General features: G+C 40.0%; 1 protein-coding gene across 3 annotated transcripts in view; it reads right to left on the bottom strand.

The window, feature by feature from the left end:
• Positions 1-313: 313 nt before the first annotated feature.
• Positions 314-21864, bottom strand: part of BLMH (bleomycin hydrolase) — a 44135-nt gene continuing 22584 nt past the window's right edge. For all 3 annotated transcript variants that reach the window (XM_032616490.1, XM_032616492.1, XM_032616491.1), the window contains exons 8-12: positions 21471-21629; positions 21288-21355; positions 19381-19498; positions 16657-16726; positions 314-1278 (exon numbers count right to left, since the gene is read on the bottom strand). In XM_032616490.1, coding sequence (XP_032472381.1) covers positions 1127-1278; positions 16657-16726; positions 19381-19498; positions 21288-21355; positions 21471-21629 — 567 coding nt within the window. In that variant the 3' untranslated portion in view covers positions 314-1126. The remainder of the gene's footprint in view (positions 1279-16656; positions 16727-19380; positions 19499-21287; positions 21356-21470; positions 21630-21864) is intronic.

The raw sequence follows: 21864 nt of genomic DNA, 5'->3' as shown, positions 1-21864 counted from the left end.
TCTTCAGCACCATTCTAAGGCTGGACCTAGCAGAGCCTTACTTCCCACCCTTGTAGAGACCCTGGATCTTGGTGAAAGATAGGTTACGTGGCAGGGGCACAAGCCCTCCTAAATATGGTGCCTGGAAGCCCTCTGCAGAAGCCAGTGAAGATCAGCACAGGCTGGGAAGGATCACACATCCCACAGAGAAGCTAAAGCAGGGCAGCCCTGAACCATCTTCCTGTTTTTTCACTGTCAAGAACACAAGTCACCTGGTTGCTTTCCTTTGTAGCTAAACAAACACACACTTCTTAGATCAAATAAGCCAACATACTCTCATTTAGCAAAGTGTTTTATTCAAAAGCTTCTCAGCACCATCTAGTTGTCAGAAAAAATGGATATCCCCTTTTCATGCCCACCCAACTCCCAAACCCAGAGGCAGCAGTTAAACCGCCTGGCGAGAGCTCCCTCTAACGATTGTAATTCAGACCACGATACGGTTGTGGTTGTTCTCTCACCTACTTCCTCCAACCCTCTACTTAACCATGACTCAAGTAGAGCTGTGCTCCCCCACCGTTCAGAACAACAGGAAGGAATCATGTCAGTTTTGATCAACCTCCCAATCCTGGGCTATTAGAGGCACATGAAACTACCTTGAAAACCGAATTCAGTGACTGCCACCCAGGAGGGACAGTGCTACTGTCAGGCAGCATGCAGTTTTGAGAGCTCAAATATTAGGGCGCCCTCCCCCCACTCTACTCTAGGAACAAGGAGCAGTAAGTCCGTTTTCTCTCCACACACCTCAATTGCTCATCCTCTCCTGCCTTGTAAAACAGACACTGAACCGAACTGGTGTGACAGAGTTAAGACAAACAATTACATCTGATTAAAATGCTAAGAGATCCTGAGCTGTTGGAGATGAGGGGAGTAGATAGTACGACCTGATCTTTCCCTTTTTTTCTTTAGAGAATATTTTGTTTCACTATAAAGCACACTTTCCCAAAGAGGTTCCTGGAGGAGAAATCCAAGAGTCTGACTGTGTCCCGTGGGAACACACAGTCACCTGTGTAACTCTGGCTTCAGTCCCTGGATCTGTCCTTTGCAGCTACTTCAGGTCCCACGGGAGGAGGAAAAGCTGGAGGCAGTATCACTCGGCCAAAGCCCCCATGGGGTCCCAGGCTGGCAGGACAATGGGTTCCTGCTCTAGTACAGCTAGCACCTCTTCAGGGACATGCTTCCTGTCCACCACCACTTCGTAGACATATTCAGAGAACCACTCATCTGTCATGCACAGGTAACCTAGAGAAAAGAACAGAAGCCTCATGAGTCCAGAGGGTGGGGGGCAAAGAGCAAAAGCCTTACTGGCGCTACAAGAAAGTCTTTTACAAGCCTCATGAGTGCAGAGGGCGGGGGGCAAAGAGCAGAAGCCTTATTGGCGCTACAAAAAAGTCTTTTACAAGCCTCATGAGTGCAGAGGGCGGGGGGCAAAGAGCAGAAGCCTTACTGGCACTACAAGAAAGTCTTTTACAAAACTAACATTTGTACATGTTTTTCAGCTTTCCCATCTATAATCTCACTTAATCTGATTAAGTCTTATTAGCAACCCTGTGAAGCAGACAGGACAGGATGGCTATATTTTTACCAGTTAGAAAACAGGGGCTCAGAGTAACTAAGTGATGTACCCAGGTCACATGGGTTCAGAAGTTCAGGGCTGGGCCTTGGACCTAAAGCTGCTACCAGATCCTGCTATTCCACTGCCCAGGCGGCCTTGCTGAAGGTGGGTCAATGACCCTAAAGGTAGGTGGAAATGTTTCTTGTTCATACAGCCACACATACATAGGGGGTTAATCTCTAGGGTGAGAAGGGCAAGCATACCAGTTCAATTCTTACCCTACCCACCTTCTCAGCATCCGTGGCTGCTGTCTCTCCTTCCTCTCTACCATAAATTCCTACAACAACCAGCTAAGCCATCAGGGGGATCCTGATGGAGCCTGATCATCATTCCCAGGTAGCCACTTATTTCCAGATGGTACTGGGGGAGTCGCTGCTTTCTTAGGAGGAAATCTGTGGTGAGGATCAGGCAGAACGGACGACGCGACAGTTGCTCGACCTACATTCCTCACAAAGGCCCTGGGATTTGTGGATCTCTCCAGTGGCAGGACTGGAGAGGGGCTCAGCTGTACTAACACCCCAGGCTGAGAGCTTAGCTGAGAAAAAGTGTGGCGTCATCAGGTACCTATCCTAGACACCTGCCTCTTCCCCTCAGGGAGACTGCATCTCAGGCTCCACTAGGACAACACAAATTCCTCTTCAGGATCACACATCCAACAAACTGAAACAGGGGGGGAAATGCTTCACCTGAGCCACTGCTAATACAAAGAGCAAAATTAAAGCAAGAGATGAAAGAGTGTGTATTTAAAACAAGGATGGGCCAGGGAAAGAGCACAGAGGACAAAACTGTGTACCTACACAGGGGTACTGTGTGCACCTACACACCCAAGGACTCACAGGAACTAGCAATCTTCCTCTTCTTCATCATCATCATCATCTTATCATATCTGGCACCTGCTGTATACTAGACACTTGAGCAATTTTTCTCTGAAAGTGTCTGTGCAAATCTAGGTCTATGCTATAGCATTTCCCACTACACAGGACCAAGAGGAAGGGAGAGGAGGTAGTATTTCTCCTAAGGTGATCTTCTAGTATGTTGGTTCTCAAACTTCCTGGCCCCAGGATCAAGACTGTACACTTAAAACTACTGAGGACCCTAAAAAGGTGTTTATGTGGGTTATACTTACTGATATTTACCGTAGTAAAAATTAAAACAGAAAGTTAAAAATATTGGTGCATTTAAAAATAAGAATTAAAAAATGTGAATATTAATAATATATTTTTAGGAAAAATAATTATATCTTTCAAAACAAAATAAATTTTAGTTAGGAAAGTGGCGTTACTTTACAATTCAGAAGATAGCTAAATTCTTGTACCTGCTTCTGTGTGCAATCTGTTGTTTTGGATGAAGTAGATGAAGCAAATCCGGCCTCACACAGATACGTTGTTGGAGAAGGAAGACCTTGTAGATGCCCTAAAAGGGTCCCAGGGACCCGGCAGGGGTCCTCAGACCACACTCTGAGAACTGCTGCTCTAAAAGCAAGACTGATTTAAATAATTAAAAGGCATCATGACAGTTAAGTCTAATTTTATAAGCTAAACGGTGTGACAGAGGACGTTATTTAACTTGAAAACACAACTGCTTTGGGGAGCTCATCTATGCCCAATTCTGCTCCTGCGACAGCAGTCAAAGACGGCTCAACCTGATGTGGCACCGCATGTTTACCCTCACCAGAAAACGCCCGGGAAAGTGCGCAAGGGCTCTCATCCCCTCACGATCCAGTGTTCCTTTCTCAACAGGAGATTCAGGGAAGAAGAACACAGATAAACGCTGTAGCCCGTGCCATTCCAAAGTCCCTGGCCCCTACCATCACCTACATTACTGCCACTAAGTTCTAGCAGCCAAAGCTTGGTCAGCTGAAGGGCCAACCAGTACCATTTCTTGCTGCAGGAAATGTAAGTAAGTGCATCCTGAGAAAGTCAGCATCTGCCTTGTCTAAGAGTTCTCGTGGGCAGGAGACCAGGCTACTAAACGCTACACCATTTGAGACATTAGGCATCATTCCCCTCACCCTAATGCACGCTGAATAAATCCTTAGAGGAGCTCGGGGCAGTGAGGCAGGTGAAGGATAGAGGCAGATTCATGTAATAAAATTCTGTATCCTTATGACAATACTATCATCACACAATCAAATGAGTCTTCAAAGAATGCCCAGAAAAAATGGACAATAAGTACATCTACACCATCTTGTTCCAAAAGCAGGAGATAAGAGTAAGTCCTTACAAATTAAAACTCCTATCAATTGTAATCCACCCTTTCAGTGTCCCTGCCAAGAGGGCCTGCCTTGATTAGTCTCTCTTTTCAGGATATGAGTTCTTTGGGGGCCCACAGAAACCTCACAGTCTAGGTGGCTGCCAAGTAACTGCACCCTGGGTAGGTAATGAACTTGTGGCCGCTGTAACTGTTGATACTGCGTGTCTTGGAGTTTGACTGAGAAGATTAGGATCAGTGTGTCTAAAACCCAAGTGAGGGCTGTGCAGAGGAGCAGTAAGGTACCCACTCAGGCAGGATGAAAGAGGCCATTTCGATTTGAGGAAAGTTGCAGCTTCTAGCCCTTATGTACTCTGGCCATTAGAAACTGGTGTTCCCCAAAGGAAAAAGGAAATAAGAAAAAAAAAAAAGGAAAACAAAAAATCTGCTCCAAGGATCCCGAGGTTCAGGGAACAAGGCATTCAGAGAAACAGATAAATGGATAAAGAAAGCTTTAGGAACTAAATTAAATTTTGTTTAAACTTTAATGTCTTGTTTACATGCTATGAGGAAGAAATAAAATAAGTGAACAGGCCCTCAAAGACACCGGCAATGTTTCTGTATTTGTTAAAGAGAAAGGGCAGTATCGGTCTGTAAGGGGAAAAAGTGTCTGTGGATACAGCTCTAGGCCGGTTAGGCCAAATTCACTCAGAAACAGAAGAGTTTTGAATGGGTTCGTTTACGGGAAAGAAGAACTTTACCCTAAGAAAACAGTTTTCTGAAATCCTGCTAAAGATCTAAATTTTAAACCTCTCAGACTAAATTAAAGTGATAAATATATTATCATTTACGAATTAGATATATTTTTTGCTTTTTTCTATGAAGTATTTCACCTCACTAACAAACTATTTGTGGTTAATATATATATATATATATATATTTTTTTTTTTTTTTTGCTATTTTAAAAAAAGGTAAGACAAAATCAAGTTATCAGCTCTGCTGTGATGGATCTGTCTGGCAGCGCAGACCTAAGGAAGCCAGACAACTGAAGCCTCATTAAGTCACTGCCAATCTTTCACCTGATGCAGATAACTCAAGGCTGAAGAAAGGCTCCCAGAAAGGAAAGCAAAGCCTTTACTGACACTTGTCTCGTATTTCAAACTTCCTAATAAATAGTGAGAAACCACTTCATCCAACATTAATCAGTCATTTAAGATGAAGTTGCAAAGACTACATAGCAACATGGATACAAAACATGGATATAAAAACAAGTATATAAAAATGGCATATCCTATATAACTATGTTAAAAATCCAGATACACAGGGGGAGAAAACATGAAAAAAAAAAAAAAGGCAAAGTGATATTTTTATATCACTGGGTAGGTGATTTTCCCCTCAAAATTCTGAAATGTTATATTGCTTTTTGATTCCTTAAAGATTACCCAAATAAATAATGCCCATTATAAAAAAGTATGGAAACACAGAAGGAGGAGGAAGATGAGAAAAGGAAGAGGTGGATGGTAAGAAGATGAATATAAATTTTAAAACTGCCTACAATCCCACCACCTTGGGATAAGCCCTATTCAGATTTATCATCCTCTGATAAAAGTCTCTACATATACTCTGTACATTTAGATTCTGTACATTTAATAAAAATGAGACATCACACGTGCTCTATTATTAGAGTACCACACATGCTGTTTTCCAATATTGCTCTTTTCACATTGATAAAAAAATACATCTATCTACATCTTAATTTTTAAGCTGAATTTATATGAATAAAACCAAAATGTATTTAATCAATCCCTTACTGTTGGAATCTGGATTGTTTTTTTAGGCTTAGAAACAACACTGCTATAAACATTTTTGTAATTAAACCTTTGTGTACATCCTTAATTATCTATTTAATTTCTTTATATCCTCATCAATACTTGGTATATATAATTACAACTTTCTTTTTGGGTTCAATTTGAACTTCTGTCTGTGTGTGCTTGCTATTCACAGTTTTCTTTTATAAAGAGTCTGTTTCGGACCTCTGCCTAATTTTAACTGGTGTGTTTGTCATTTTCACAATGATCAGTAATAGTGCTCTCTATATTAATATATTATAATGATTGCAAACTTTTTATACTATTATGCAATTTGCCTTCTAATTTAGTTGATGTATTTTTCTAGTATACTAAAATTTTTTATATTTTATGAAGTCAAATTCATCCATCTTTTCCTTTATGACTTCTAACTTTTTTGTTACGCTTACAAACATTTTCTTGCTACTATATTTAAAAAATAAATAAGAGAGAAAAGTAGGGTTAGTGGTAAGAAAACATAAGAAACACAATCTCAGTGAAAAATCCACCATTCAGTAAGGCCTCGGCACAGTCTAGTCCCCAGCTATGAACATACACAATTTCAACAGGTAATTAAGTAGAGACAATCTGTCAACCACTTCTGTTGGTTACCCACTGTGTAAAGCATGCCTTACATTTGTACAGAGTATGCTGCAAATGTACAAAAAGACGCAATCCCTATGGAATGGAATTTGGCAACCTAGAAAAAATTCAAATGCATTTACCCTCTTCACTAAGCAATGCCATTTCTGGAACTTCATCCTACAGACAAAACAGTACTTACATGCAGACAATACATGTTTATTTAGGCACAATAATAGTTAATATTTATTCCGCTCTTACTATTGTCAGGCACTGTTCTAATCACTGTGTGGTATTAACTCACGGCAATATAGTTTGTAATAGCAAAAGCCTGGAAGTGACCCAAGTTCCATTAGTAAGGGAACTGGCTAAATAAAGTATGGTACATCCAGACAACGGAAGATAATGAAGCTGTACGGATGTGAAAACGTACTGACAGGCCCCAAAGGCATGCTGTTAAGTGAAGTGAGAGCAAGATGCAGAGTGGGGCATAAGGTATGCTACCTTTGCTGCACTAAAACACACTGGAAGGATACAATAGAAATGAACAGAAATGGGAAACTGAAAGAAGGGGAGGTGAAAGGAGTAGAGAGTGACAGATGGAAACAAGATTCCCCTTTGTATACTTTTTCGTATTTTGATTTTGGAACGATGTAATTTTATTATTTATTAAAAGAATTATACCTTAGAAAGCAAAATAAAACAAAACACACACAGGGATCTGTAGGGAGCTTAGACTTCAAAATGCAATTTTAGGGCTTCTCTGGTGGTGCAGTGGCTGAGAGTCCGCCTGCTGATGCAGGGGACACGGGTTCATGTCCTGGTCTGGGAAGATCCCACATGCCACGGAGCGGCTGGGCCCATGAGCCATGGCCGCTGGGCCTGTGCGTCTGGAGCCTGTGCTCCACAACGGGAGAGGCCACAACAGTGAGAGGCCCACGTACTGGGGAAAAAAAAAAAAAAAGGCAATTTTACATCCACTATCCTTGTTTTGATTTTAATCCTCACAGCAACACTACGAGGCAGGCGGGGTTGGTATGAGCTGTTTAAAGTCACATAGCCAGTAAGTAAGTAAAGCCCAAACTGAAATCCAGGTCTTAACTTCAAATTCGGTCTTTTCCATGGGGCTCAGCTTCCGCACTCAGGGGGGCAAAGAGAGTGGCAGGTAGTTATGACTTTGGCCAACAGATAACTGCTTAATCTAGCTCCTCATCTAGGCACTGTCTGGAACCAGGTCCCATCTGCTCACACACCCCACATCAAGAGCCATGAGCCCAGGTTTTGTGGGGTCCATTTATGAGGTATTCTGTATCTTTAAATCAAAGAGATATCATGTGTTCTAAGTGCATTTATTTAGAAGGCTGGAGAACAGGATGGGCTGGACATTTTTCAAAAAGAAACAAACCCACTACTTATGAGACAGATATCTGGACACTGATCTGAGGAGAAGCTTCTTTTTCCTCCAGAGTAAAAAACAAACGTCTGGTCTGTAGTTCAGTTCCTGAACCTTTTGCTGATAAGAGAAGGGCTACTCTTACAGCTGGATATTACTTGTAGCCTCTTTCAGAAACAAAGGCTACAGAAGATTCTGTTTCCCTGGTAAGAAGGCAGGATGGAAAATGTGGTTGGGAAAGAGGGTTGTTTTGGTTTGTGGGTTCCATTTTTTTAAACCATCAAACCACAACAACGTTCAGTCTGTAGAAGTGCACACTTCCTGAGGAAGTGCCCTTTGCTAAGGAGTCCAGAAGAAGCCTGTCCACCTCTGGGCTGAGGAGAGAAGGCAGCACACCAACCAGTCTGATTTTTTGTTTCCCTGGACTGTGGGCATGAGCCAGGCAAGTCCGAGATCACACAAAATCCTGCCAGGGTCTCTGATGTTGGACAGGAGGAGAAAACACAACTTGAGGTGTCATCCAAGGGTCTGTTTCCTCACCAAAACTCAATGACTTCTCTCTAACCCCAAACATCATTACTCCTATTTGGTTCAGGCAAAGCCTGCTTTCTGATCATTCCTCAAAAGCTCCATTGATGGCAGGCCACATTATTTCTTGGCCCCAGGCCTCGGACTGGCCTGAAGCACACTCCACATGTCAAAAGCAACGCTTCTCAGCTCCCCTTTCCTTGGCCTTCCACTTCGCTTCCCAAAAGAGCCACAACCCTAACACCTTTCCTAAAACTCTGCTCACCTTTGAAGAATCACTAAGGAGCCTTCCCTGTTCCAATCACTCACCATCTCTCTTGTAGTTTACCCCCTTTATTATTTTGCACTTATAATTATAAAAGCAACTTGTTTTTATAATAAATTGCAAACACCATACAGAACAAGATTTACAGCCTCCATGGCTGCAGCTCAATCCCTGGCCTCCCCACTCCTGGTACCTAGCATTCGAAAGAATCAAGTACAAAATGTTCCTGATGCGGCATTAACAGCACAGTTGGGCTTCTACCCTCACCCCTCCTCAAGTTTCCAAAGCCTGCCTTAAAGTCCAATCCCAAAGCCTCTCCCACTGACTCATTTTCTGGCTGCCCTGCTGCAGCACTTTTTTTTTTTTTTTTTTTTTTTTGCGGTACGCGGGCCTCTCACTGTTGCGGCCTCTCCCGTTGCGGAGCACAGGCTCCGGACGTGCAGGCTCAGCGGCCATGGCTCACGGGCCCAGCCGCTCTGCGGCATGTGGGATCTTCCCGGACCGGGACACGAACCCGTGTCCCCTGCATCGGCAGGCGGACTCTCAACCACTGCGCCACCAGGGAAGCCCTGCAGCACTATTTACCACCAAGTTCTCCCTGATATCACCTAGTTCCATGACTTCTCCCTAACCCCTCACCCATTTCAACCACCTCAGCTTCAATGTCTTTCTATTGTCTCCCCACTGAGGGGGCTCTACCCGGTTCCCCCTCTTTTGCTGTCATCTGCCTTCTTGGAGAAATCATCCCTTCTCTTGCTTTCCTTAGTCTACTTATCCTATATCTTACAGTCTGAGGAGCACACCATGAATGCCACTTTTGTCCTATCACAGCCCTCTTCAAATCCCCTTCCATGTCCCAGCTGAGTAAGTATAAATTCCTCTGAGGGTCAGAGACATACGTTCCACCATGGTCTGTGCACGGTTCCCTGCATCCCATCAATAAATGTGAGGTGATGCTATTGCTAGTGGGTTTTCCTGGGCACTAGGTTTATTCGCCTCCACTGCTCTCTTTCATGCAACTAAGCCCACATGACGAGTCATCCATCCAGTAAACTGGTATGTAGTCCAGTGGTCACACGAGGGTCTTGAATTCTTAGAGACCTGACGCTAGAACCATGGGCAAGTTAAGACAGCCCTCTCCCAGAGAGAAGGATTAAGGAGCCTTATGTTCTCGCTCTCCTGCTCTCACCTGTCTAGAGATAACATTAACAACAGTAACAACAATAGCTAATATTTTCATGCACGTCTCATATGCCTGGCACAGTTCTCACAACAACCCTGTGAGGTAGGTACAATTATTAACCCCATTTTACAGATCAGAAAACTAAGGCTTATAAAGGTTAAATACCATGACCAAGGCTACACAGCCAATAGGAGGGACTGCCAGGATGTGTTCCCAGGCATCTGGTGCCAGGTTCTGTGCTTAACCTCTATCCTCCTCAGAGCAATACAAACACACCTGGGAGACAATCTGGTGAAAATGACAGACCCTCTCTACAGGAGAAAGCAAATACACACACACAAATCTGTATTAAATATGAAGAGATTTCTCCCTGAAACCAATGCCTGCTTGCAAGTTAGGAGGAGCCTCTGTTCCACAGTTTGTCCCCCTCTCACAAATGGTAGCCCTCTGCTAGTCACACACTTTGATGAGGAAGCAACGGTCAATCTTCCTCTGTTCCACTCACATGAACTATTTTTTAGCTTGAGTCATGCAGGTTCGTTGGTGAATGGAGATGGAGGATGAGGAGTCCCTCTGAAAGAACTCAGATACCCGAATCTGATAGTAGCAGCGCTTTTCCCAAGCCTGGAGAGACATGAAAACCCTGAGGTGACAAAACAAATTTGTGTCTTGCTCTTTTACAGGAAATCAGAAGCATCCACTTTTACCTCATATAATTTTCTCTTAATTTCTGCAAGTCCAGCTCAATATTGTCTATAATTATATTATCTGTGCTAGAAATCCACTAAATCTCAAACTGATCTGCAAATAACTGGTTATCTTTCATAGGTAGTATACATTTTTAGGAAAGCTGCCTGTGTCACATTAAGAAATCTGAATTCCAGTCCTCTCTCTGACACTGTGCAACCTGAACAAGTCAAAACCTCTCAGCACGTTTTCATGTTTTCACATCAAACATGGGTGTTCATATCCTGAGTTACGCTACATGATGCTGTGAGGGAAAAAGAGACAAATACATTAGCAAATGTTGAATTCTTATGAAGCAAGATGTTATGAACTCTATGTCCTGAGTACCTCTGACAGAAATATGGAATATTCATTGAACTTTTCAGAGTTATATAACAGTATACAGTTTGATGGCTATATATACTATAGGGCCTCATAAGGAAATTAGTCATTATCCGTGTTACTGATAGAGAAATGTGAAACCATAAGGAGACAAATGACTGCCCAGGATCTATAATCAAGAAAGTAGTAACTGTCTCTCTTGGTTCCACCATATAACGTTATATGAAGGATATGATGAATTTTGTGCCTAGCTTTGGACATACTGTTCCCAAAATCACATGGTGAGGCAATTTAAAGGCCATTCTTTTGGTTTTTAGAAAGCAGCAGAAGTCCAGATGTAATGTGAATCAGCCACATAAGTTTCTTTCCAGATTAATCTCTAACATGCCAAAGCCTTTAACTGCAATCATGAAGAGACTCCCTTTTATGAGGAAGTCTGGAAATTTTACTAAAATGAAATCAGGAACAGAAAGGCTTATTTGTAAGGAAAGATGAAGAATGTGAGTTAAAAACAACTTCAAAGTTGAAGCTGAAAAAGGCACAAAAGCAATTTGAAAAATAATCTTGGTTCAAAATGAAAATGTAGAGAAACAAATTTTTAAAAGATAAAGATTTTCCTTCAACGACCATTGCAGAGTTAGAAAATAATATTCCTCCTAACTTTACTAAAAAGTTGTATTATTCAGCATATTAAGAAACTAGACTATAAGCATTAAGAACTATGTTATGATAATTCTACCTTCAGAGCTCTAATGTATCAGACTTTAGAACTGGAATATCATCTCATGACTAAGTGAATCAATCATAAAAAGAAGTTCCATAATAAGACTGGTTCATTAGGGAGACCATCCAAGAATTTAATTTATTGAGTATCAACACTTTTGTTATATGCATGGCAGAATGTTGATAACTATTGAAGCTGGGTTATGGGCACATGGCGACTTCTTAATACTATTCTGTTTGTATATGCCTGAAATTGTCCATGATAAAAAGTTAAAAAAAAAACAGAAACAATGTGGCACATATACACAATGGAATATTACTCAGCCTTAAAAAGAAATGAAATTGAGCTATTTGTAATGAGATGGATAGACCTAGAGTCTGTCATACAGAGTGAAGTAAGTCAGAAAGAAAAAGACAAATACCGTATGCTAACACATATATATGGAATTTAAGGGAAAAAAAATGTCATGAAGAACCTAGGGGTAAGACAGGAATAAAGACGCAGACCTACTGGAGAACGGACTTGAGGATATGGGGAGGGGGAAGGGTGAGCTTTGACAGGACGAGAGAGAGTCATGGACATATACACACTAACAAACGTAGTAAGGTAGATAGCTAGGGGGAAGCAGCCGCAAGGCACAGGGATATTAGCTCGGTGCTTTGTGACAGCCTGGAGGGGTGGGATAGGGAGAGTGGGAGGGAGGGAGACGCAAGAGGGAAGACATACGGGAACATATGTATATGTATAACTGATTCACTTTGTTATAAAGCAGAAACTAACACACCATTGTAAAGCAATTATACCCCAATAAAGATGTTTAAAAAAAAAAAAAAACAAAGAACCATGTTATAAAGCAGCATGGACAAAATAATCCTGGGAAATTTTTGGTGGTTACATAGAGTTTTTCACTTGCCCAACTCACGATGTGCTAACTCTGGACACAAACCACTCACGAGATGCTCCATCCTCCCCTCCTTGTTCAGATTCCCAGACATAAACAGTGCTCTAAGAGCCTTTTCTCCTGACAGAAGACATTTACTCATCTCCAGATACTTTATACAAGTTTTATGTCCCCGTAGCCACTAGTTTCTGGTCACCAAGTTCATAAATTGATCTGGTATGTCCATGAGTAGACTAGATGTTACTAGAACAGAGAAGCTTGGAGGAAGCACAGTTTAGTGGTCAAGAAAACAGGCTCTAATGTCAGACTGAATTATAATTCTGGCTCTACCACTTTTTAGTGAGATGACCTGTAGGTCACTTTGGCTTAAAGATTATGCTCTTCTCAGATGAATTTCTGACTAAGAGTAAGAGGCACCAAAGGTTATCACCCCTATTTTAAATTTTTAAACATTTTACAAACTACTTGATTCTAACAAGCCTATCAACTTTTCAAAATGAAAGACAATGTAACAAGTCCCAAGGTCTGTTCCCTCATTCAACTATGAAATCCATTTCTAATGTGATCCATAAACACACAGTCAAGTACTTCAAGAAGTAGGGGAGAAAAGAAAGCCACGTTGGTTGTACACCATCTTAGATATGTATCCAATTTTCAGTCCATCTGACTAAGAATACTAGAATTCTAGAATACTTCCCCAATATGAAGTAACCCAATGGCTTCAATAAGATAAGAATTAATTTCTCGCTTTATGTGTCTAGTGGTCAGAGGTAATATTTGTCCCCTTTAGGAAACAGTCAGGTTATCTGATTTAATTATTAGTCTCATGACCAATGGGAAAGACCAAAGCCAGAACTGGGCAGAGGGAAAAGGCAGCCTGCCCAGGTATCTCTGCTCTGTTCACCTCCAGCCTGTAGTATTATCAACATTGCTTTTTGAGAAACCATCAATCTTAACAAGCAGAAACCCCACAGAGAACAGTATCAAACTGTTAACAATGTTATCTACAGAAACAAAATCCTAGCTATGCTGTTTATGGTTGTCCTGTCTCCCGAAAGAGCACCAAAGAGGTTCTGTCTCAGACATGGCAGCCAATGCCCACCAGGATGACAGACGGGAGGGCCCTGCTGGGGTAAACACACATTGCCCGCATAATAACATACTACGTATTCTCCTAAGGTCAGGCCAAGTGTGCCAATTAAATTAGATCATGTTTTCTTTCCTTCCTTCCTGTTAAGTCAGAAAGAACATTACCAAGAAACACATGAGAATAATTTATTTTGGCATTGAATGAACTATTCGCTACCCCCACTCAGTTCAATTTATCTTTTGGCTCTCTACTGAAATGCTTTACTCTGTATAATCTCAGGCATTTCAGTTATTCAAGAACAACAAAAAAGTTAGTTTAGTCTTAACTAGACAGGTTTCACTAGGAAGGATTACAGGCAGACCACAGGGATCAAGACCCCAGCTCTTGGGACAAAGTGAGAGAGTGCCATGGACATATATACACTACCAAATGTAAAACAGATAGCTAGTGGGAAGCAGCCACATAGCACAGGGAGATCAGCTCAGGGCTTTGTGACCACCTAGAGGGGTGGGATAGGGAGGGTGGGAAGGAGACACAAGAGAGAGGAGATATGGGGATATATGTATATGTATAGCTGATTCACTTTGTTATACAGCAGAAACTAACACACCACTGTAAAGCAATTATACTCCAATAAAGATGCTAAAAAAAAAAACTAAGAAGGGAGTATCATTGTCATTAAAGTAAATTTTATGAAGTAAAATGGTGATATAATGCAAATGTAAAATGAACACATGTTAAAGATTTTTATTCAACTCACTACAAGAGTGAACCAGTAAGATAACACAATCAGTTCAAAGAGCCAAAGGACATTTGAAAATGTGTGTGATATAATTATGTGTGCTTTATAATATAAATGATAAAATTCGTATAATTATGTAAATAATTAAATGTTAGACTTCTGGGTTGGAAGCAAAACTGGTTAATGTTTTATAGTGCAATAAGCTATAACCTTTGAACTTAAAAAAAAAAACCCCAGCTCTTTTCACATAATAATAGAATGAGTAGGTCAGCGGAAGCAAAACTTTTACTGAGTTAGGAGTAAAGAGGTACAGTTGAATGGAAAAAAATAAATTAGCAAAGTGGCCTAGAATCCTCTTTAAGAGTAGGTATTTAGGTTCAAAGTAATAAAGACAATAACTCACACTACACAGAACACAGAGCTTTTGCCTGACTTTACAAGTGTTTATCCTCTCTTAAATGGGTATCACGACTATCTACAAACTCAGTGACTGTTATAGATAGAAAAATATCTCAGAAACAAGCCAACGGGTCCAGGCTGGTCTAAACAAACCATAACTTTAGTCCTTTTCCTAGACACTAATCTTTATAATAACAAACCATTTACAGGGACCAAATAAGACCAAAAATGAAACAGAAGCTACAGAGTTTCATCTGAAACAATAGCTTATGTTTTAAAATGTTACAAATACCACATCCTTCCAATTCAAGACAAGCGTCTCCTTTGCATCCACTTCTTAACCATCATCAACTTAACGGATATAACTGAATTCTGAGTTGTTTGTTTTTAATCTTTTTGCTAGTTTCCTTATACCCACCTCTACCTGATCCCAATGTTTTTGTGTCTTAAAATGAATTTATCTTATAAGAAATCACCAATTAAAAACTATGTTGGACTTTAATTCATAATAGTTAATTTAGCAAGTGCCCCATAATCACAGAACAATAACACAAATCACAGATGGGGGACATGCAACTACCTGATGATGAACAGATACGCACCAACAGCGCTGATATTCGTTTACATATAATCACTGAGCTGAGTTTCACAGCAGATCCCAGGGATAGTTTGCCAAAATCCACCAATGAGCATTTCATGGGGAGATGAAAAGACTTGAAATGACAGATTAAATGGCCTCTAGGTGTTGGCCATCACCTACTAGCCTGTGCCACTCAATCGCAGCACACTCAAGTCTTGTCAAGGCTCTTCTAAGACAGTAGTTTTCAGATATAAACGACTGAAGCCCCATCTGCTCACTTCCAAACCTCCACCTTTTACCCGTGGAAATCTTAGAGCTCTAAAGAACTTAGCTGGAAAATCACTTAAACAAAGAGGGAAGCAACAGGTAAAGAGTTGCTGAGATCGCTATTTTGTTTTTCTTGTTTTTCTTTCATTTTGTTTTACTTTTTTTAAAGAAAATTTCTGGTTGATTGCTGCTTGGGTGAGATAGCTGAAGTCTGATTCCAAGTGTCTGGGTAATCTCACTGGATTCCCTACCTATTTCCTTCCAGTCTTCTAACTAGTCTAGAGAGCTGTGGTTTATGTGTCTTTCCTAGCCAGAATCCACTGGCTAAAAGTAAGAAATATGGACTCTGGGAAACAGCTGCTACAAGATGTGACCAGCACATAACACACAAGCAAATACATGCTGACATGCATAATATTCTCTGGTAGTTGCCACTTTTTGGTTTGAAACTCTAAAAATTAAAGCATAACAATACCTTAAAAGGCTTTTATCTACTAAATCTATTATGAAAAACAGTCTTAAGAAATACCGTCTCTAAGATTTGCAAGAATATACCCTAAACAGTTAATCAATGGTGATCGCTGGGTAGCAGGATTATTAGAGATTTTTTCCCCCTCTTTTGGCTTATCTGTAGTTTTTATTTTTCTACAATTCAAATATTACCTGTGGTTTTTCTTTAAGCCTAATTACTATAATTTACTTATGACTTCTGCCTGCGTTTTGATTGTCAGAATAAAACCGTCTAAATGGTAACCACAGCATTTAGACTTCACAACTTCAGACTTCACAACTTCTCATGAGTCTCCAATACATGCCTAAAGTTTCTTGCCAATCCCATTCTCCCACTAGAAAGCTTCTGATTATTCTAGAGTTAGTGCAGTAAATGAAAATGCACCGAACTCCATAGAGCAAGTGTCCTGGCAAAGGGCACTCAAACTTCTTACTGGCCAAGTGATTCTGGTACAAAGGTCTACTAGGGTCAGCACGGTTTGGAACAAATGCCAGCACATACTGATCTCAGAGCCAACCAGGGAGTTCAGGCCTACCATGCTGGGCATAGGGATCCTGGGGGCAAACGAGATCCTCAGATTTTTCTCCAGAATAGTCTAGCTAATAATCTAGCTAATGGGACCAATTACTGAAAAATAAAAATGATCCACACTAGGGCAGCTTTTTCTTCACATTAGGAGGCAGAGAGTAGAGCACATCTAGTCACTCTGAGTTAGTATTACCAGATTAAGCTTACCTTTGTGGCCATGGTCTTCACCCCACGAATTTTCCACTCTCCATTTCACGAAAGCACCCTCCTGATCATCCTGCAAAAGAGTGGATGACAGTGTGTAGTCTGAAACTAGATCCGTCCTGATGACATGTCATGTAATTTTAGCTCTTATTCAGCCACTCAGAGGAAAGAGCCTTCTCTATACAGCAATGATATACATGACCAGGGCCGTATATCTTCCACTATAACCAAAGGGATACTCTAATAGAAGTGGAGTTTGAATCTCTTGGGGTGAAAATGCAATAAACCCAGCAAAGCGATAAATACTATTTTCTTCTTTACATTCTATTGTATACAGAAAATAAGCACATTAAAATGCCTCTTGGCTAAGAAAAACAAAATATTAAATTACTGAAAGCAGTGAACACCATCTGAAGCCAGAGACTCTTGCTTTTAATTAATCAGCATTCTTTGCAGAGGTATCCCACTGTATTTATTTTAGAAATGATTCTAAGACCTAGTCAAGAGTTTAAAAAAGAAAACAAACACATTCTCATCAATACAGCCTACTTTTCTTTCTTAGGGGAACCGAGTAATGACACTCTCCTATGTGTTCTTTTATTGATTCAGTTACACAAATATTGAATTTAATACAATAGAGGTTGAATGGCAAACCAAACACTATTTTCATAAAACAAAACCCAGGCAGTTCCGTTCTCCTTCTATCTTCATTAATAAAATAAGCTCAATTTTCATCTTCTTAAAGGGACAACGACACTCATCAAGATAACCTTCATTTACAGTCTTTATCACAGTGACACAGAGAGGGATAAGAAGTCTGCACTTGGGAAAAGACTGTTCTCTCTCATGTTTACCCAGGGCATTAGCTGATGTCAAAACAACTTAAATCTTGGTAGCATGAGAAGAGAGCTGGCGCCTGAATTATCTCCTAATGATTTCATCTGTCAACTCCCACCTGCATAAAACTGCACGAGTCTCATCTACATGGGATTTGATTTTACTCCTGACCGTTTTCTTGAATCTCAGCAATTTTCAGTCTCAGAAATAGCCAACAATCAAACCCACAAGTTTCAAACACCCTTATCTGTACTACCTACCCCTTAATCTTAGCCCCAGGTACCTTTAAAACCACATCAATAAACTATACATTCTGGGGCTAGCTTATTAAATGTTTTGGTTTTCTACTCCCTGCATTATAGTCCATCTTTACTTTCCTTTTAAATATAACTGTTAGAATCTATATCACCTAAAGTCATTTATTATAGTAAGTTTCAAAATGTTTCTTCTTTCCTTTGCCAATGAATTCCTGCATGACCTAGATCAAGCCATGTCATCTACAAATATAGAATAATATCTGGACCTCCCTCAGAGGGATTCCAAGAAACCCGAAACAAGAAAGAATATCCCAGAATACTTACTAGCATTTATCTCTGCATTATCATTCAAATGCAGTGCAAACTAGTTATGCAGTGGTCAAAAACTCAAAGTAGAAGGAAGAGAAAAATCTCAATATAAAATTCCAGTTATGATAGTATTGATTCTGCTTTATAATATTTACAGGTAATGTAGCTCCGTTTCCCAGAGGGGAAAAAAAAAGCATATTAATAAATCATGCCAATGAAAGAATGGAAGTTCCAGAGAAAATGACATGGAGTATGTATGATTTTTATTTCTGAAAAACAGGAATACTCTATAATAGAGACGGAAAATGATAAAACCCAAAACTCTCTTGGAAATTACAAGGTTTTTAGTTTGTTTTCCGTTTTACTAATCCTCTGAATAGTTTAAAAGTTTAACTTTAAGGAGCTTTAGTTATAAATCCACTGAATTTTACAATATAGGAGGTCCAAACATAAATATGAACAGCTTAATATTAATATTTTATTCTAAGTATTTTAGTAGTATTTTATTCTAGTTTATTTACTATAGAATTTTATTTCATTATTTACAGTATTTTATGAGAAGTTCCTTCTAATATTTTGCTTCTAAGGTCAAGGTAGTTATTCTGTGACTTTCTTTCCAATTAGGCTAGGAAAAGAACACTTCTGCTTGCAGTGGTAAAGAACTAAAGTATTTTGAAGTCTTCTCTTCTTTATGATCCCTGAGCACAGGAGTAAATATCTATTCTACAGCCTAGAAATGGGACGGCTTATTTGTGAAATAAAACTGCAGTTGTTGTTTCCAACACTGTGTCTTAGAAACAATGATATTACTAGTCAGAGTATTTCATAGGAAATTCAACATACTTTTTACATCCAATTTCCTGAAGCTCTGCATAAATCCAGTAATGGGCATGGAGTCTACAAATTACTGTTATTGACATTTTACTGCAGAAGAATCTGAATGACAAATGAAAGGAAGGTGAGTCTGAACATAAGTCATCAAGATATGAACACTTTCAGGGTACATTTTAATTCCTTATTAAACTGAAGTTATCCTCTCCCAAGTTCCCTTGCTGACCTCTTTTCACACCAAGAATTTCCAAAGTTACAGAAAAGCAGTTACTTCCTTACTCCCTGCTGACACAAATTTTGCTCCTCATGGAAAGTTTCTATTTTTATTACTTCTGAGCATCCAGCCAAACCCCAAGTGAGGCAGGTACAATGTCTTGCTAACTTTTAACAGAAATCATATACACTATGAAGAAGCTCTGCTGGAATAAACGGTCTGCAGGAGCATGTAGATCCATCTATGCAAACACTGGAGTGGGCACGCTGAGGGTCATACCTTTTCTGAGACAGCAGTGAAGGTCATGGCGTGGGTCATAAGTGACTCACCAAAAGTCAGCCTCTCAGCTTTATTCATGTTCTTCATGGAGACACCAAACACTAACTCATGGTCATAGCTGTAAAAGAGAACAATAGCACAGAATATACAGAGTACAATCATGGGGGATAATTGGCTTCTGGTTGTAAAAGGATCATAGAAGAACCTGAAGGGGCTTTGCAGCTCCAGATATATCTGGGCTGTAGCTCTTTAGAGAACGTGGTACATGCAAAATTTAGTCTCTCAATGGGATTCCATTCTCTCTGTGTCACAAGAGTACTCAGAAAAATACAAAGTTATTAAACATAAATTCCCCAAATCAAAAAGCTGACAAGATAAACTTGCATTGTCATTTTGGCAAGAAAACTTAAAAGTTTCTGAAGTAATTTCTTTCAAAAATGGTCTCTTTTGAGCCAGCAGAAGCACTCAGTTTCTGAATTCATTTAGATTACTGCTAACTGTGAAATTTAAATAAAGAGTGTCAAAATATTGGAGAATATTTTCAAAGTTTAAAAAACCTCATGAATTCTCTCTTTTAGCAGATTTCCTTTCTCCTGTTAACTGTCAAGATATTTACTCAATTTCCTACAAGTAATAATTACTTACAAGTAACACTAAAGTGATATATTTTAACAGTCAAGGAAGTTGAATGATTCAGTTCACAAATCAATCTTCATTGTCATAAACAAACAGGAGGAATGCTTTAAAGTATGTATGCATATTAGTCCTAGTTGTCATAAAGACAAAATACATAAGATATCAAAGCAATAGAAGTAGTTAAGAAGGCTCAAATAGCAAACAAGAGATCTGGAAAACCTTTAATTATAACCCCAAACGCACTAAGCAGATTTACACAGTAATCAGTTACTATTATTTTTATAACCTTTCGTAATCCAACTTTTTTTTTCTTTTTTTTGGCTGTGTTGGGTTTTCACTGCTGCGTGCAGGCTTTCTCTAGTTGTGGCGAGCTGGGGCTACTCTTCATTGTGGTGCACTGGCTTTTCATTGCAGTGGCCTCTCTTGTTGCGGAGCATGGGCTCTAGGCACGCGGGCTTCAGCAGTTGTGGCGCACGGGCTTAGTTGCTCTGTGGCATGTGGGATCTTCCCGGACCAGGGATCGAACCTGTGTCCCTGGCGTTGGCAGGTGGATTCTTAACCACTGTGCCACTAGGGAAGTCCCAGTAATCCAACTTTTAAGTTGCCTTTTTTAAAAAAAATATTTATTTATTTGGCTGCACCAGGTCTTAGTTGCAGCACACAGGATCTTCATTGCCTCATGCAGGATCTTTAGTTGCAGCATTTGGGATCTCTTAGTTGCATCATGTGAACTCTTAGCTGCAGCATGTGGGATATAGTTCCCTGACCAGGGATTGAACCCGGGCCTCCTGCATTGGGAGCGTGGAGTCTTAGCCACTGGACCACCCATGGAAGTCCCTTAAGTTGTCTTTTAAAAAGTAATTATTGTACAAAAATAAAGACAAAAAGTATGTGGCATCTTTGATAAATACTTGGTATCAAATACTTGGCATCACATTGATTGTATCTTTTACAATATTACTTTGAGTGTTATTTTTTTTTATATCAAAAAAAATTTTTTTTAAGTGTCTTTCTCATGTAGGATGACTTTTTAGGAACATCCAACAATTTCAACTCAGATATGAAGTATGATCTTGACTTCCCAGGTTAGAGTTAAATATGTGGAGTTTCTGCTATGAATCCTCAAACTCTACAAAATAAAAAGAAACAGACCCACCCTCAGGCCAACCTTAATCTTTGAGTGAACCTGAGCTGAGTCACTTCGTCCCAAGAGTGCACTCCAACAGTCACAACCCACAAATGATTTTCTATTTTAAATTTCTTGCACTCACACATTCATGTCACTGAGGCCCAACTTGCCACTGAAGTGTTTTCCAACATCACAGCCAAACCATACAGCCTAGAAGTAGAGGAAAGAAGAAGAAAGAAGTCAATGTAAGTTCTTCCTATTACACCAAAGAAGTTGGAAGAAAAGGTTTTAACCCCTATGCAGAAGACAAAGAAACAATACCAACCTCTCCATCTTTGATGGAGGCAGCAACCATCTTTTTCAATAAGTCAATGGGCTGGTTGTTATATAGAGTTTTCCTCCCTCCAACCATGTTGCTTAAGTAGTCCACCGTGTAAAGTTTGCTGTACTTGTGGTGGGGCCGAGGGTCATTCACTAAACAAATCTATTGAGATCAAGAACATGTTGATTAGAACATAAAACCAGGAGTGTCAAGCAAGATACAGACCTCTCCTTTAAGTTCATATATTTGTTATCAAGCGTAGCACCTCTGCCTACAAGAACAAGCATTACACATTGTTAAATGAGAAACAAAAGGTGGTAAGGTCATGTGAGAGAGGTCCCTGTATATTCTAATTAGTATAAGGGACGTATTTGGGAGTTGCAACAACCTGTTTCTC

This window comes from Phocoena sinus, chromosome 20, assembly GCF_008692025.1.
Source record: "Phocoena sinus isolate mPhoSin1 chromosome 20, mPhoSin1.pri, whole genome shotgun sequence".
NCBI lineage: Eukaryota > Metazoa > Chordata > Mammalia > Artiodactyla > Phocoenidae > Phocoena > Phocoena sinus.
Note: the sequence above shows the minus strand (reverse complement) of the source record. Positions and strands in the feature narration are given on the sequence as shown.